The following is a 19,306-nucleotide window of genomic DNA, read 5'->3' as shown; positions in this document are numbered from 1 at the left end:
GACCATTCATGGAGAGATCCTAGATTCCCTGAACGGATGTATCCCATGGCAGTTCAGTGTCCAAGTGGGTTCCATGGTTATATAGATATACTCTAAATATAACCTGAGGAGTTAATATACTTTTATTGTATATGTTTTCAAGGCTTCCTGGAAAAGGAAAACAAATTGGTGTGCTCTTCCCTAGAGAGGTCCATTTCTCCCTTTCTCAGTTTTACCCGACTGCCTGTAGTTCTTCATGTAGAGATGTGGCTTTTCTCTGTCTGTTTGGCATGTTCACTGGAGTGACTCTTGTTCACATGACATTTCAGTGAACATGGTAATGAGACTTTACAGGTATAGCTTCTGATGTTTCTAAGAGACACAATCTTAGAGCAAAGTCCAAATATTCTGGGTACAATGGCACATAAACATAATCTCAGTACTCAGCTGTTAGAGCCAGGAGGATCAGGAAATTAAGGTTATTTACACCTATGCTGTACATTTACTAAAGCTAGAATACTTGTGACCTTGTTTTAAAACAACAACAAATCCTAAATTTTGATTTACCAATGAAACCCCCTAGCTAGGCTCCTTTCTTAGAGCTGTTACATTGGATTCCAGTTGCAGTCAGAGAATATGTATTTCTGCATCTATAGCCTGAGGCTTTTAAATTCTGATTTTAGGGCAGAAAGAATGAGGGAGTAAGAGTTTATATATTTGACTTCCCATGAGAGTAAGCAATAAACCTTAGAGTTATTTCAAATGATAGGTAAACTTGCCATCTTATGCATTTTTTAGATTGTTTGGATTCATAGAATAGAGAATGCTGATAAAGCATGTAAGGAGCAGTAAGTATCTTTTAACTTTGGACTTGGGTTGGGTTCAATATTTGGGGAAGCATGGAAGTTCGGAAGGAAATCTGAGGCCCAGGCAAGAAAATCAAGAGAATTGTAGAATAGTCAAAAGATACTTTTAAAGGAATATCAATGGATTAGGTATCCAAAGGATTTAAGTTCTACTAATACTCCTTACATATGAGAACAACCTGATTCTGAAAACTTAACTCTGTACTAGAATCCCCAGCATCCTTTTCTATAAAAGTGGCATGTTAATAATACTCAGTTAATTTTATCAGGTTTTTGTAAGGATGAAACTAAAGTACTCTTAACATTTTGTTATTTCTCTCTATGTATTTTCTTATTCTTCCAACAGGTTTTACATATTCCACTGTTGAAGAAGGATACTCCAAACATAGGAACAAATGGGAAAGTTTGAGTAGCTAAGACAAAAAAAAAAAAAAAAAGAATTCACTGAGAGAGAAGAAAATTACAGTCTAAGGTCCCAAGATTATAGGTTGAGGAATCCAAAGATCTCTCTGGTACTAGCAACAACCTGTAATTTTTGTGAAGTGGAAAGGGTTATGTTGCTTTCAGAAAGCTAACGCTTGTTCCTTTGCTCAAAAAGGTCTTGAATAAGGATCTCTAAACTGAGACATGGCTCTAGGAATTTGCTCAAGGTTGTCTTTATTTTACAAAAGGTGCAAAAGATAAGAGTCAGTGAGAATAGGTGAATCTGAATTACATCTTTTGCTTCTTTTTATGTTGAGGAAAAATTTACTAACTAGACAGCTCCGTGGTTTCAAACTAAAGTCTTTGAGTATCTATTTGATGGAGACAAAGGAAAAGTTTTGAGAAAAAAAAAATTACAATCTAGACACCTCTGTGGTTTCAAACTAAAGTCATTGGGTATCTGTTTCTTGGAGCAACAGGCATAAAAGTGAGCCAGAAAGAGACATTAGAAAGGAAACTTGAAGGAAGAGACCATAGGGAATGTCAAAAGTTCCCAGTAGAGATTTGCAAAAAAAATTGCTTTTACTTTTCTACTTTCACTTGTAACATAGCTTCTAACCTTGGCTACATTTGTCCTCTAACTCTTGATACACTGAAGACTGATCAATTCCTTTTAAATAAACTCTAGTAAGTTTCAATAGTTGAGAAAAAGACAAGATACTCAAAACATACTTTGATAATTATAACTTAGTGGTGTTCATGCATGTATGATCAGAAAACATCAACTACTAGGGCATAGATAATATTGGGGATGAAGTTAACCATTCACATATGGGACCAATCAATCATACGATATAGCATATGTCTTTTGAGTTATATATTTTGCAGCATCCATATTCATGATTATCCACGCTCTCTGTGATCATTTCTAAAAGATCACATCACTAACCTTGAAAGAGTTCATCATTAACCTTGAAAATCATCGACTGCCATAGCTCTAAACTTGCCATTACTGTCATGAACACTGGTGTTATTCACTCACAAGGAGCAAAGGTTTCTTGTGTTTCATGACTTTGGATGTTACTATTTTCAGTCTCTAGGTTCTCTAGCTATAGACAGTATGGGATCACTGGATCGTGAAGAAGTGTGTGAAGTGAAGCTTCTCACCTTATACCTGGGGAAGAAAAAAAATCACAAAGGGACTGCTGTGCTTCAGTTGCTTTAATAGCATGCCACCAAAACTGCAGAATAATTAAGTTTTTAAATTACATTTTTATTTTTTAATATTAGTTAAAATTTTTATTAACTTTGCATCTCAGCTGTATCCCACTCCCTCTTTCCCTCCTAATCACACCCTACCTCCCTCATCTTCTCCCTGCCCCTTTCCAAGTCCACTGATAAGTACATCTCCCAACAGTGCTAGGCTAGGAAATCAAGAATTTAATGAATTCCAGATTCAAGCTACAACATTGATCTTAGTTATACGAATAGCCCAACAACATTCTGTAACATTCAATAGCCTTAATTCTGTCTTGTGTTTCTGTGTTGCTGGGGGGGGGGGGGCTCTTCTTAAACCTTGTACACATAGCCATCCATTTATTTCACGGGTTTAATCCCTCCATTTAGGATTTACACTTTGACTTTGACTTGTGACATAGCTTCTAGCCTTGGCTAAATTTTTCCTCTGTCTCTTGAATCACCTGAGATTGAGAAATCCTTTTTAAATAAAGTGTCTTAAAAATATAACATGATGCAAATAGTTCCATACTTATCACCCTACACAAAAATGAATTCCAAATGGATCAAAAACCTCAACATAAAACCAGGCACACTAAACCTGTTAGAAGAAAAAGTAGGGAAGAGCCTTGACCTCATTGGCACAGGAGACAACTTCCTGAAGAGGACAAGAATAGCACAGGATCTAAGATCAACAATCAATAAATGGGACTTCAAGAAACTGAAAAGCTTCTGTAAAGCAAAGCACACTGTTGTCGCAACAAAACAACAGCCTACAGACTGGGAAAGGGTCTTCACCAAACCCATATCTGGCAGAGGGATAATATCCAGAATATATAAAGAACTAAAAAAGTTATAAAGCAACAAATCAAGTGATCCAATTTAAAAATGGGTACAGGAATAAACAGAGAATTCTCTGTAGAGGAATATCGAATGGCAGATAAACAAAGAAATGCTCAATGTCCTTAGTCATCAGGGAAATGCAAATCAAAACAACCCTGAGATTTCACCTTACACCCATCAAAATAGCTAAGATCAAAATCTTAAGTGACAACACACTGGTGAGGATGTGGAGAAAGGGGAACCTTCCTCCATTGCTGGTGGGGATGTAAACTTGTACAATCACTTTGGAAATCAATCTGGCAGTTTCTCAGATAATTAGGAATAGCTCTTCCTCAAGATCCAGCTATACCACTCCTAGGCATATATCCAAAATATGCTCAAGTATACAACAAGGAAATTTGCTCAACCATGTTTATAATAGCTTTATTCGTAATAGCCAGAATCTGGAAACAATCCACATGTCCCTCGACTGAGGAATGGATACAGAAGTTGTGGTAATTTTACACAATGGAATACTACTCAGCTACTAAAACAAGGAAATAATTAAATTTGCAGGTAAATGGTGGGAACTGGAAAAGATCATCCTGAGTGAGATAACCCAGAAACAGAAAGATACACAGGGTATATACTCACTTATAAGTGGATATTAGATTTATGATATAGGATAGTCATACTGAAATCTGTACACCTAAAGAAGCTAGTCAAAAAGGAGGAGGACCCTGGGTAAGATGCTCAATCCTCATTCATGAAGGCAAATGTGATAGACATCAGAAGAAAGTGAAAACAAGAAACTAAACAAGGGCCTACCCACAAAGGGCCTCTGAAACACTGTATTACACAGCAGTGTATTAAAGCAGATGCTGAGACTCTTAGCCAAACTTTGGGCAGAGTGCAGGGAACCTTATGAAAGAGCAGGTAGATAGAAAGACCTGTCAGGGACAGGAGCTTCACAAGGAGAGCAACAGAACCAAAATTTTGGGCACAGGGGTCTTTTCTGAGACTCATACTCTAACCAGGGACCATGCATGGAGACACCTTAGAACCCTTGCACAGATGTAGCCCATGGCAGCTCAGTGTCCAAGTAGGTTCCCTATTAAAGGGAATGGGGGCTGTCTCTGACATGAACTCAGTGGCTGGCTCTTTGATTACCTTCCCCTGAGGGGACAGGGCAGCCTTGCCAAGCCATAGAGGAAGACAGTGTAGCCAATCCTGATAAGAATTGATAGGTTACGGTCATATGGAAGGAAAGGAGGACCTCCCCTATCAGTGGACTGGGAAAGGGGCATGGGAGGAGTTGAGGGAGGGAGGACAGGATTGGGCGGGAATGTGGGAGGGGCCTATAGCTGGAATAAAAAGTGAATAAATTGTAATAAATAAAAAATTTTAAAGAGAAAAATAAATAAATAAATAAAAAGGAACCCCCCCCAAAAAATCATAACATCCTGCAGTTGATTCTACACAGTTGTGTCAAGCTGACAACTAAAGTTACCTATCACAGTGATCTTAGTGAAGGAGTCCATAGAATTGCAACATTTCTTCATTCTTATTTTCGCTGGAGATTACACTATACAAATATTGTTTAAGAAATACTGTTAACCTGTACTTAGTTCCCCCAAGTACCTGAGAGTTCAAGGACAGTGTACTTAGTAAAGTATGTTTCAAAAGATCTTCTTCCAGCCAAAGAAGACAGCTGTAATATATAGTAGCTTGATTGCACACCAGGCTTAAACACAAATATACACTATTCCTATGATACGAGACCTCTCTCTGGGAAAAAGGCTACTAGTTGCATCGACTACTTTTTGGTTGCTCTGACTTTCATGTGTGAACATCTGTTCACACACACACACACACACACACACACACACACACACACACAGACATATATATATATATATATATATATATATATATATATATATATTTGTTTTATTGGGGGGAGGTATTTTTGTTTTGTTTTGTTTTTCCTAACTGTAGAATGTTTTTCTTTTCAGCTCTAGTACTGAAGACTTATTTACCATCAGTGGACTTGGAAAGGGGCATGGTGGAGATGAGGGAGGGAGCAAGGGACTGGGAGGGAATGAGGGATCGGGACACAGCTGGGATACAGAGTTAATAAAATGTAACTGATAAGAAAAAAATAAAATTCAAAAAAAAAAAAAGAAAACACTGAAAAAAAATAAACATATTTTTCAGTTTTCTTGGACATGGTTCTCTATATATTTCCCGTGGTATTCCTAATTTCATAGATTCCTGAAGCTTTGATGTATCTACTAGAGTATTTGTTTAGACTCAGAGAGAGAGAGAGAGAGAGAGAGGTGGGGGAGAGAGAGGTGGGAGAACCTCTCTCTGTTTTTAGTTGAAAATAGAGATTTCAAGCTTCCTGTAAACTAAGATAAATTTTAAGTTACTTGTATATTTAATACATAAAAGCTATATTTGCTTCATAGTTCATGTCTAATATCTTCTCTAAGATAATGAAAATGAACACAAACAGTCATAATAATTTTCAATTATAAATCTCTGATAACCGAGACTGAAAAAACTCATAAACTCATCAATAACAAGGTGGTAGGTTTATAAAATGACTTACTACTTAGTAATAAATAGAATATGTGGATAGTATGGTAACATAAGTCAATGCTTAAAATATGAAATAAAAAATAATCTCTAATATACACAGAGTCCATTTTCATTATCTATAAACAATAGCAAAGGTAATCTAATAGTTCAAATCAGACTGTGGTTCCCATAGTTGAATATTAATCTGACAGAAGCATAAGAACATTTCTAAAAGATGCCAATTGTTTATATTTTTGTTTAGGATTCTGTTTTCTAGACATATATAATATTTATACCTCATTTAACCAAACAGTTAAAATCTGTATTTTATTTTTATTCACTACATATTTATTTCTGTAATTCAATGTTCATGTAGTCATTTCAGAAGTACTAAATGATTGATATTTGATACATATAATTCATGTCTTTCATTTTGAACATTTTGCTCTTGTTTCTTGGGTCCTATGTTGATCTACTTGTCTGCTCTTCTGATTGTTCCCCTTCATGGTATCAATATGGAGTTAGTAATTCTAAAATACCTTCTCTGAAGGTATTTCAAGAAGAGGGCACACTTCTTTTTTTTTTTTTTGTATTCTAGAATCATTCCTGTTGCTGTATTAAAAGTAATGCTCTGATAAATACAAAACAATATAGGGCTGTGTATTAGTCAGGGTTCTCCAAAGTAAACTAATTTATAGAATGAATTTCTCTGTACTCAACGAATGTGTATTTGTCAGAATGACTTACATGATGTACAGGCTAATCTTACAATGGCTGCCCATGAACAGAAGGTTCAAGAATCCAGTAGTTGTTCAGTCCATGAGGATGGATGTCTAAGCTGGTCTTCAGTATACTCTAGAATGACAAAGTAGTAGGCTCTAATGGCAGTTAGAAAAGTAACTTACTAGGAAAGTAAAAGCAAGCAGGCGAAGAGCAAATGCTACTTTTCCCATGTTAATATATAGGCTTCCAGCACAAGGCATTGCCAAGATTAGATGTGGGTTTTTCCAACTGTAAAGGTTTGGATTAAAGGTGTGTCGATTCCTCTGGAAGGAACCAAACTTTAAGTGGATCTATCCACTTTAAATTAAACAAAAATCCCTCACAGGTGTGCAACACCATTTTTAGTTTTAGTTAATTTTCAGAAGCAGTCAAGTTGACAACTAAGAATAGATGGGTTTATTCCACTAACTTATGGATGACAGGCTACTTCCCGTAACTGAAAGAAAATAAAGGTTGAACCCTGATAGTTCTCACACCAGATCCATGGACAAGAGCAGAAAGAAAGTACATGCTGGCCTGCTAGTGTTCAGTTAGCTTTATCCAGTCTTAGACATCAGCACAGGAATGACGCTGCCCACGGTGGGCTCCGGGAGGCAACAGCCTCCTACTATCATGCCAACAAGCTTTACTTGATCTAGATAAGTCCTCAGCTAAGAATTTCAATCCAGATGATTCTAAGGTGTGGAAAACTAACATTTCAAACTAACCATCTCATCCAGTTTTCCTAAAATGTCCCTGTAAAATCATATGCCATTTCATATTGAGTGTATCCACACACCTATCTATCAGCAGTTACTCCTGTGCCCTTTCTAAGGCACATGTTTTGCTTTATTACAGGGTATTAAAATAATTACAGAAATATGCTCAGAAATTATATTCTATTCACAGAATAAATTCAAGATATACAGTATTGAGGCAATTTTTAATTAAACTTTAAGCTACAACTTCTAAATATGTCCAAGGCTTCTGAAGACATGTTGCAAAACACTGTTTTTTGTTTGTTTGTTTTAGAAATGTTTTTGTATTTATGGATAATTTTCTCTTTCAACTTTCTTTTTTTTTATTATTAGTTGTATTTATTAACTCTGTATCCCAGCTGTATCCCGCTCCCTCATCCCCTCTCAATCCCATCCTCCCTCCCTCATCTCCTCCCTGCCACTTTCCAAGTCCACTGTTTGGGAAGGAACTCCTCCCCTTTCATCTGACCCTGTTTTATCAGGTATCTTCAGGACTGACTTCAAAGTCCTCTTCTGTAGCCTAGCAGGACTGCTCCTCCCTTGGGGGGGGGGAGGTCAAAGAGCCTGCCATTGAATTCATGTCAGAAATAGTTCCTGTTCCCCTTACTATGGGAAACCAATTGGTTACTGAGGTACCACAGGCTACATCCGAGCAGAGGTTCTAGGTTATATCCATACATGGTCCTTGGTGGAGTGTCAGTCTCAGAAAAGACCCCTGTTCTCCTATATATTTGGTCCTTGTGGAGCTCCTATCCTTTCCACATCATACTAACTCCCTTTCTTTCATATGATTCCCTTTCTTTCATAAGATTCCCTGCTGATGGTTTGGTTATGAGTCTTAGAATACTACTCGGCAATCAAAAATGAGGAAATCCCAATATATATAAAGAACTAAACAAGCTGAAAAGCAACAAACCAAGTAATCCACTTAAAAAATGGGGAACAGAGCTAAAGAGAGAATTCTCTGCAGAGGAATATCGAATGGCAGAGAAGCACTTAAAGAAATGCTCAACCTCATTAGCCATTAGGGAAATGCAAATCAAAACAACCCTGAGATTTCACCTTACACCCATCAGAATGGCCAAGATGAAAATCTCAAGGGACAACACATGCTGGAGAGGTTGTGGAGAAAGGGGAACCCTTCTCCACTGCTGGTGGGAATGTAAACTGGTACAACCACTCTGGAAATCAATCTGGCGCTTTCTCAGACAACTAGGAATAGTGCTCCCTCAAGATCCAGCCATACCACTCCTAGGCATATACCCAAAAGAGGCGCAAGTACACAACAAGGACATTTGTTCAACCATGTTTGTAGCAGCTTTATTTGTAATAGCCAGAAGCTGGAAACAGCCTAGTTGCCCCTCAACTGAAGAATGGATGCAGAAACTGTGGTACATCTATACAATGGAGTATTACTCAGCAATGAAAAATAAGGAAATCATGAAATTTGCAGGTAAATGGTGGGACCTGGAAAGGATCATCCTGAGTGAGTTGACCCAGAAGCAAAAAGACACTCACGGTATATACTCACTCATATAAACATACAATATAGAATAAACCCACTAAAAGCTGTACATCTAAACAAACTAAGCAAAAGAGAGGACCCTAACTAAAATGTTCAATCCCCATCCTGAAAGGCAAAGAGGATGGACATCAGAAGAAAACGAAAATAGGAAACAACCTCGGAACCTGCTACAGAGGGCCTCTGAAAGCCAGAAGAAAACAGGAAACAACCTTGAAACCTGCCACAGAGGGCCTCTGAAAGCTTCTGCAGTATAGACTGTCAAAGCAGATGCTGAGCCTGATGGCCAACTGATGGGCAGAGTGAATGGAATTTTATGTAAGAAGTGGGAAATAGTAAGAGCTGGAGAGGACAGGAACTCCACAAGCAGAGCAACAGAACAAGATAATTTGAACACAGGGAACTTCCCAGAGACTCATACTCCAACCAAGGACTATTTGTGGAGATGTCCTGGAACCCCTGCACAGGTGTAGCCCATGGCAGTTCAGTGTCCAAGTGGGTTACATAGTAATGGGAAGAGGGACTGCCTCTGACATAATCTGATTGGCCTGCTCGTTGATCACTTCCCCCTGAGGGGGGAGCAGCCTTACCAGGCCACAGTAGAGGACAATGCAGCCACTTTTGATGAGAACTGATAGACTAAGATCAGAAAGAAGGAGAGGAGGACCTCCCCTATCAGTGGACTTGGGGAGTGGCATGCATGCAGAAAGGGGAGGGAGGGTGGGATCGGCAGGGGAGGAGGGAGGGGCTTATGGGGGGATACAAAATGAATAAAGTGTAATTAATAAAAAAAAATAAAAGATTTAAAAAAAATGAGGAAATCATGAAATTTGCAGGCAAATGGTGGGATATAGAAAAGATCATTCTGAGTGAAGTATTCCAGAAGGAGAAAGATAAACATGGTATATACTCGCTTATATAGACCTATAAGCTATGATAAACATAATGAAATCTATATGCCTAAAGAAGATAAACAAGAAAGCAGACACGGGGTAAGATGATCAATCCTCACTTAGAAAGACAAATGGGATGTGCATTCGACCTAGGACAGGAGCCTACCACAGAGGGCCTCTGAAAGACTCTCCCTAGCAGTGTATCAAAGCAGATACTAAGACTCATAAGCAAAATACTGCTTTGAAATGAGCAGCACTGAAGAATTTTCTGTGACCCATTCAGCCAGAAATGTTTTATATATTCTATGGATTTTCCTAAAGAAACTTACCTATTTATCCTCTCACTACACTATAATTGTATTTTTAATCAAAGAAAATGGTGATAGAGAAGGTAATTTTGTATCTCCCAAACTGTGTTATCTGTGGATATAGGGAATAATCTATTTACTTTGTTTTGTGTAGCTATAAGTTAGACCAATCTAGGCAGACTTTTATTATGATTAAACAGAACACAGAGTTTGTAGATGAGACTATTTGCAGCAAAAATAGTGCATTTTCTCTTTTTCTATTTTTCAGATTTATCATATGCCTGGACATTCAATGATAATCCCCTGTATGTTCAAGAGGACACGAGGCGATTTGTATCTCAAGACACAGGGAACTTGTACATTGCCAAAGTAGAGCCATCCGATGTGGGCAATTACACTTGCTTCATCACAAACAATGAGGCTCACAGAAGTGTCCAAGGACCACCCACCCCTTTAGTGCAGCGCACTGATGGTAAGACCATGAATTATCTTCAGACTCCTTTTTGGGACTCCCTATGTTGTGGGAAGGTCTTCAGGGCCTTTTTATTTCTTCTTATGATTGGATCTGAAATCACAAGGGTTTAGATGAAATTCTCAAACACAATGGAGATGAGACATAAGTAATATCGAAAAAGAAAATTCTGTAGTTCAATACCCACATGGTACAATTCACGTTTCTGGGTATAGTGTGCCTTTTTGTTCCTGGCACCAGAAGAGCTTGTCTTCTCATTGCTCAAGGACTGATTAAAAAAAAAAAAGATGTTTGTCTGAGGGGACTTGGCGTGTGTATGTGTGTGTGAATGTGGAATATGCCAAATTTTCATACTTGAATTGATGGACACATTTTGCAACCTCTCTTAATATCCTCTTTCTTTTCCATCCTTGCCATTATTCTGCTGCTGTTGTTCACCTTTTATTTACCTGGCTGGCAAAATGGAAAACAAGAAATATTGTGCCTAAGGAAAACAAAGCATTCCAAACAATGATAGAGTGGAAGATTCATTCTAAATTGTATCTCTAAGGAGTGGGACTCAGATTGACCTCTGATGAGCTTTGTAGCTACAGTCAAGTCAAAGCTCATGCAAGATTTAGAGAGCTAGGAAATCAACTAAGTGGAAAAATCCTCTAGTTGAGTCTCTAATTAAATGTTCACAGTGAGATATGTAAAAATAAAAAATCTGTTAGTTCATTTTATTATCAGATTTTGAGGTTGAAAGGCAATACCTCATAGAATTTTGTCCCCCCTGAAGAGTTTAAGACAAGCAAGGATATAATGATAACCAAGCTAACAGAACTATGAAGTCAGCTCCCCAGAGTTTTCATGGCAGTAATTTCAGAGTTAGTAACAATTCAAATATTTCTGCAAGAGTCTGTTTTTTTATTCATTTATCAGCAAACATTAGATTTATAAGTTCATTTTATCCCTTTCTGTGAGCACTCTGTTCATGAGTGTTAAAGTGTATTAGCTAACTATTTGCATGGAGATTATACAACATTTTCCTGTTCCATTTTTGTTTACTCTTAATTTTTATTCCCCCTCCTTAATTCCTTTACTCTCCTACATCTTCTGCTTCCTTCATCAATTAATGGTAAAAACAGATCTTAAACTTCGTGTGTAATACAAATCATATTTAACTTCTCTAAATGATGGCATGCAAGAACTACAAGTTGTTCAGAAAATAGGGAAAGTAAATTAAAAGGGGCCAATTTAGTTTCAGAAATAGCATGGATTGGTATGTTATAACAATTAAGCTTTGGAAGTTAGATATTTATATTTTACATTTAGATTGTAATTTCAGTACTTCCTCGAGGCTCAGTGAACCCCCCAAAATTCATTTACTTGTGGCAGAAATGAGTTACTCTGATGTTTGTCTTATCACTTAATAAAATAGTTGAAGTTTTAAAAATAATCCCGTATAGCATTGATTAATTCAGATGAAAATAACCCAGAACTAATTTTGTTAGTTGCAACTCTTCTGGTAGGTTGTGTGTTCATGACATCTTAGAACACTGCTTGTTCTGACCTTAATTAAATATTTCCTTATTAGAACCTTAAAGCGGTGAAAATAGAACCTTTACAAACATTTATGAACTTAGCAGCAGAACCTGTTATACCTATTTTAATACAGATCTTTAAAATTCACTTGTGCAGTTGCTTTATTGGGTTTGCTGCAGAAATAGTTGTATTTTGTATTGTGGTGCTGTATCAGACTTCTGATAGTGTTAACTGTATCTTCCTCCCTTCTCCAAGACTATGTCTGGTCCCATGAGTACTACAAACAGAAGATGAAACTGGATGTCCCTAGTGAAGGATCTTTGTGGAAATCTCAGAAGCATGTGTCCATCTCATGATTGGAAATCCTAACTAATTAAAATCCAAGAGTCACAATTTGATTAATGAAGCCTTTACTTCGTAGGAAACTTCTATTCTCCAGAAATGCTGCTAGCTGTTTTGGTATTTAACAGGTGTCATGGGGGAATATGAGCCAAAGATTGAAGTGCGTTTTCCAGAAACAATACAAGCTGCAAAGGATTCATCTGTAAAACTGGAATGCTTTGCCCTTGGAAAGTAAGGTTGTTTTTTTTTTTTTTTTTTTAATGGTTTGCTTTAATTTTTTAAAAAACTTTTGATTATTCAAACATTGCTCTAAGGGAAATTAGCAAACAGATATCAAGTGCTGGGTATGGTGGGACTTTCTGATTCAAATTTAAATAACAACAACAACAGCAAAATATTTAATACTATGAAAGTGATTGGGGCTGTGGATATATGATGAATACATTGTGCCCCACACAACACACTCATTGCCAGAGAGAATGTGCACTTGTACAAGACGGTGGGCAGCTCATTGGGCATTTGACATACCCTTCACTCTTCTCTGACACCTAAAAATAAATTGCCTGGAGTGTCTCCATGCTTAATTAATCAGCAATTCTTACAAATGAAAAACCTGCACTGCTCTCCTCCAAAATAAGACTAATTATCATCCATTGTTCACAATGGATAATTAGAATTGAAACCAACCTGCCCTAGGTAGTTTATTTTATTCATGTAACGAATAGGAAAAGGTTTGGATGCCTTTAAGCCAGTAAAATATCTACGTCTGGCAGAGAACATTAGGGAAATTCCTTTGCTTTTCATGATATTCAAATCTTATTTGAATTCCTGTAAATAGCAGCAAACACCAAGGAAAGGGGCTGGCAGTTCACTTCTGCTGTTTTCAAACATTAGCATACACACGAGTTACCTTAGTATTCATTCAGTTAAATTCAGATTATTGGCTACTGGTCTAGGACAAATTAGATTCCACTACTTATTAGAAACTCCAGTTCATAACCGTTTTCCCATCTCTACAACATGTCCTAAGTAATATGAGAATAAATTATGAATTTGAATAGTAAGGGATTATCTTTAATCCAAAGGCTATGTCTAATGTGACCATCACACTGATTTAATATAGAGCAATTTTCCAGACACTGAAAATATTCTTAATATTGCAGATCTTTTATTAACTAACTATACTCAGAAGTACATATAATGGCTTCTGACTCTTAATTTCTTTTCACTAAATAGTATTGCATACATCACATCTGTGAATTAGATTTCTTATATGATTCTTTTCTTATAAAATTAAATAAACATAGTTCATTTATATACAGTTCTTGTCTCAGAGTACTTACCCAATAAATATTCATTGGTTGATTAATGATTCTTAATTAAGTAATGCATAAATAATTTTTGTTTGTATAACTCTTGACACATGATGACTTCTATCATTCTAAACTTTCTCAGAATCATAGAGACACTGTTAGGAATAGTGTGTTAATAATACCATGGGGGTTATTTCTAAAAGAAAACCAGTGAGATAGAGTATCAGGAAAGAACACTAGTCTATCATATTTGTCATAGATAAATATTTCTTAATTAAAGAAATTATATCATAAGAACAAAACTACGAAATTGCTTTAGACTTGTCCTCCACAATCTGATAGAAAATAATTTCATATCTCAGCCCCTATAGCAAAACCTTTATGATATAAGATCATCTGTTTATTAAAATCTTACTGCATGACAGTTTTCAGTATAAGTTCAGAGTAGATGAATGAGTAACCAGTCTTCAAAGTCAGGAACATTTCAATAATAGTAAGGTAGCTGCCTTTGAAATAATTGAGGACAAATTCAATTCCTGATTTTTTAAGAGCTATGTGATCATCAGTAAATACGTTTATCATTTCTTTGAGTCGGCTTATTCTTCAACAGGAATTGTTAGCTTCCTTGCCTAGAATGTTGGCCAGGGAAGTGATAATAGATAATACATATAAAATATTTAGATCAGCATCGTCACTTAGCTAGCCAGTGTTCACTGAATTATTATGAAGCCATGGTGTGAAATCCATTCCAATTTCGATAGCTAGTATTTCAGTGAGTGGAGGTGTTCCAACTACAATATTAGTTTCAGAAAATCTGTGGTTTATCCTCACTACCACGTTAGTTTCTCTGTCTCACTGTTTATGAGACTATAGAAAGGATGAAACAACAGAAAGGGAAAAAGAAATGAGGAACAGAAGGGAGGCAACATGTTTCCCGTGATGTTTGGATTGCTCATGTCATTTTATGTTTTCTGTAGTGTGCAAATCAATTGAAAACTTAAAAGCTGATACTTGGAATAGAGACTGCACTCCTGTACACCATTGCCATGACCACCCCTTCAACTTTCTTCTCTTCACTCCAGTCTTCTTTTTTCTCCTCCCTTCTCCATCCCCTTCCTAAGTTCCCTGCCTCTCCTCTTCCCCCATCTCATCATACTGCTTTTCCTCTCCCCTTTATTTCTCTCTTTCCTTCCCATAAATAAATCTTTGGTAATAATATAACTTTATCTGTACATCACCTCAGAATAATCCTAAAGGTCTGTGTCTCTTTTCAGAATGTTTTACTTAAGAAATGGAGAAATGGGAGAATATAATAGGATATAGACAAGTGTTGGCCCTGACTTTTAACTTCTCCACTTATCTGCATGATTGTGATCCTGTCCTGTTAATTGTTGATGTTAAAAAAAAAATAATGAGCAGTATATGGAAGAAGTGAATTATAGTAAGAGCTGGAGGGGACGGGAACTCCACAAGCAGAGCAACAGAACAAGATAATTTGAACACAGGGAACTTCCCAGAAAATCATACTCCAACCAAGGACTATTTGTGGAGATAACCTAGAACCCCTGCACAGGCGTAGCCCATGGCAGTTCAGTGTGCAAGTGGGTTACATAGTAATGGGAAGAGGGACTGCCTCTGACATAATCTGATTGGCCTGCTCGTTGATCACTGCCCCCTGAGGGGGGGAGCATCCTTACCAGGCCACAGTAGAGGACAATGCAGCCACTTTTGATGAGAACTGATAGACTAAGATCAGAAAGGAGAACCTCCCCTATCAGTGGACTTGGGGAGTGGCATGCATGCAGAAAGGGGAGGGAGGGTGGGATCAGGAGGGGAGGAGGGAGAGGCTTATGGGGGGATACAAAATGAATAAAGTGTAATTAATAAAAAAAATCCGTTTGATGTAAATGAAGTCTTGGAATATGAGTCCTGTGGAACAAATTGAAATGAGCAATATCTCACTTTTATTTGCACTCTGATTACAGGACTTTTTTTTTTATTTATTACAATTTATTCAGTTTGTATCCCAGAGGTGTCCCCTTCCCTCATTTCCTCTCAATTCCACCCTCCCTCCCTTTTTTCTCCCTATTCCCCTCCTTAGTCCATTGACAGTTGAGGTTTTGCTCCCCTTCTTTTTGACCCTAACCTATCTATTCTCATCAGAACTGGTTTCATTGTCTTTCTCTGTGGCCTGGCAAAACTACACCCCCCCAGGGGAGGTGATCAGAGAGCCTGCCACTGAGTTCATGCCAGAGACAGTCCCTGCTCCTATTAGGGAACCCACTTGGAGACTGAGTCTATGGGCTATATCTGAGCAGGTGTTTTAGGTCCCCTCCATGCATTGTCTTTGGCTGGCATATCAGTCCCTGCAGGGGCCCCAGGGCTCAGTATTTTGTTTTCTTTCTTTCTTTCTTTCTTTCTTTCTTTCTTTCTTTCTTTCTTTCTTTCTTTCTTTCTTTCTTTCTTTCTTTCTTTCTTTCTTTCTTTCTTTCGCTGTGTTGGTCTCCTTTTGGAGCTCCTGTCCAGGTTTTTCTATCTCCCCCCTTCTTTCTTAAGATTACCTGCACTCTGCCCAAATTTGGCTCTGAGTCTCAGCCTCTGCTGATACTCTGCTGATACTTCTATCAGTAGAGTCTTTCAGAGGCCATCTGTAGCAGGCTCCTGCCCTGTTCCCTGTCTTCTCCTGCTTCCAATATCTATCGCATTTGTCCTTCTGAATGAGGATCCCTAGGGTCTTCCTTGTTATTTAGCTTTTTTTGGGATGTAGATTTTAGTGTGTTTATCTTATATTATATGGCTAATATCCACTTATGAGTGAGTATATACCATGTGTGCCTTTTTGCTTCTGGGTTACCTCACTAAAGATGATCTTTTCTAGTTCCCACAATTTGCCTGAAAAGTTTGATTTCCTTGTTTGTAATAGCTGAGTAGTATTATATTATGTAAATGTATAATTTTTGTATCTATTCCTCTGTTGAAGGACATCTGGGCTGTTTCCAGTTTCTGGCTATTATAAATAGAGCTTCTAAGAACATGATTGAGCAACATGTATATTTGGGCATATTTTGTATATATACATAGGAGTGGTATATGAAGTAGCACTATTCCCAGTTTTCTGAGAAAGCACCAGATTGATTTCCAAAGTTGTTGTACAAGTTTACTTTCCCACCAGCAATGGAGAAGTGTTCTGCTTTCTCCATAACCTCTCCAGCATGTGTTGTCACTTGAGATTTTGATCTTAGCCATTCTGATGGGTGTAAGGTGAACTCTCAGGGTTGTTTTGATTTGCATTTCCCTGATAGCTAAGGATGTTGAACATTTAAGTGTTTCTCTGCCATTTGATATTCCTCTATCGAGAATTATCTGTTTAACTCTGAACCCCAAATTTTAATTGGATTACTTACTTTTTTGCTGTTTAACTTCTTGAGTTCTTTATATATTCTGGATATTAGCCCTCTGACAGATATAGGGTTATGTCTGTAGGCTGTCATTTTTTTTTTCTGACTTAAAAAAAGAAAAGAAATAAATCTGTGCACAAGGATCTTTCCTCAGACCAATACTCTAACCAAGGACCATTCATGGAGATAACCTAAAACCCCGCACAGATGTAGCCCATGACAGCTCAGTATCCAAGTGGGTATCCTAGTAAGGGAAACAGGGACTGTCTCTGACTGAACTCAGTGTCTGACTCTTTGATCACCTCCCTCTGAGAGGGGAGCAGTCTTATCAGGTCACAGGTGAAAACAATGCAGCCACTCCTGATGAGACATGATAAGCTAGTGTCAGAGGGAAGGGGAAGAGGACCTCCCCTATCAATGTACTAGGGGCGGGGCATGGGTGCATAAGAGGGAGTGAGGGTGGGATTGGGAGGGGCTACAGTTGGGATAGAAAAATGAATAAACTGTAATGAATAAAATATAAATAAATTTTAAAAATTGCATTATAATTCAAATCCAGAAATAATAAATAATGTCCATCATACACTAAACACTATGTAACATGACTTTGTCACATATATATATATATAGTAGATATATATATACATATATATATATATGTATATATATATATACATATATATATATCTACTATATATATATATATATAGTAGCTTTCATATAAGTAATGATTGGTAGAATAGACAATGACTGGAATGAAGTCAATAAAATCATTAGTCAAAATAAAACAAATTATTCTTTTGTCTTTTCCTCTGTCCTTCTTTCCTTTTCTCACTTCTTTCTCATTACCTTCAGCTTTCATAGATTTTCAGCTTCTTATTTAAACTCTATCTTAGTCACTTTATTTTTATGCACTTAATAAAGATAGTTGATGTTTCCTATTTCTTTACATTTAAATATTTTGTAGAAGCTTGTTGTTGTTGTTGTTACTATGCTCTCTTGTGAGTGATAAAATGAAATAAGAAAAAGAAAATAAGAAAAGCCCTATAAAATTTAAAGAAATGTCAACTCAACCTAAATTACAAAGCTGAAATACAAAACAGAAAGGCATGGCACCCATCTGGTACTCAGAAGACCTCAGTGGCCTATTCCAAAGTTAATGAAATGGTTTAAATCCTAGACAAAGTGTTGCAAGGTATGGTTCTGAAATGAAAAATGAAGGTTTCTAGGTAGATCCAGACAAACTGGAGAATGAAGCAAGTTAGTGAAGCCAAGACTTGGAAAATGATTCAGTCTCACAAGTCAGTAACTCAGAAAAGACATTAAAATTAAGAAAAGGTTAAAATTCTGTTGTTCTCCTTGTGGAGTTCCAGTCCCTTCCAGGTCTTTCTGTCTCCCTCTTCTTCCACAGGGATTCCTGCACTCTGCCCAAAGTTTGTCTATGAGTTTCAGTATCTCCTTCGACACCCAAATGGGTGGAGTCTTTTGGAGGTCCCCTGTGGAAGGCTGCTGTCCTGTTCCTTGCTGTCTCCTACTTCCAATGTCTATCCTGCTTGCCCTTCTCAATGCAGATTAAGCATCTTCCTTAGGGTCCTCCTTGTTGTTTAGCTTCTTTAGGATTATAGGTTTTAGTATGTTTATCTTATATTATATGGCTAATATCCACTTATATGTGACTATATATCATATGTGTCTTTCTGCTTCTGGGTTACCTTACTCAGGATGACCTTTTGCCTGAAAATTTCATGATTTCCTTGTTTTTAATTGTTATGTAGTATTCCACTTTGTAAGTGTACCACAATTTCTTTATCATTCTTCCACTGGGGGACAACTGGGTTGTTTCCAGATTCTATTACGAATAAAGCCGCTATGAACATAGTTGAGCAAATGTACTTATTGAATGGTGGGGCAACTTTTGGGTCTATGCTTAGGAGTGGCATAGGCCTGGGGGGGGGTCCAACTAATGACCGTGCATGTAGAGGACCTAGACCCCCGTTCAAAAGAAGCCTATTGGTTGCTCAGTTTCCAAAGGGGTTCCCTAGTAAGGTGTGCAGGGGCTATCTCTGACATGACCTCAGTTGTTGACTCTTTGATCACCTCCCCCT

The 19,306-nt window shown here is 37.4% G+C and overlaps 1 protein-coding gene across 1 annotated transcript in view; it reads left to right on the top strand.

Moving 5' to 3' along the window:
• LOC129692203 (contactin-6-like) overlaps positions 1-19,306 on the top strand; it is a 344,240-nt gene that overhangs the window by 213,085 nt on the left and 111,849 nt on the right. The window contains exons 6-7 of the mRNA XM_055628432.1: positions 10,421-10,624; positions 12,619-12,721. Coding sequence (XP_055484407.1) covers positions 10,421-10,624; positions 12,619-12,721 — 307 coding nt within the window. The remainder of the gene's footprint in view (positions 1-10,420; positions 10,625-12,618; positions 12,722-19,306) is intronic.

The sequence above is a fragment of the Psammomys obesus genome, unplaced genomic scaffold (genome assembly GCF_907164565.1).
Source record: "Psammomys obesus unplaced genomic scaffold, mPsaObe1.curated_primary_1811, whole genome shotgun sequence".
Classification (NCBI taxonomy): Eukaryota; Metazoa; Chordata; class Mammalia; order Rodentia; family Muridae; genus Psammomys; species Psammomys obesus.
The sequence above is the reverse complement of the archived record's forward strand: the minus strand, read 5'-3'. Positions and strand labels throughout refer to the sequence as shown.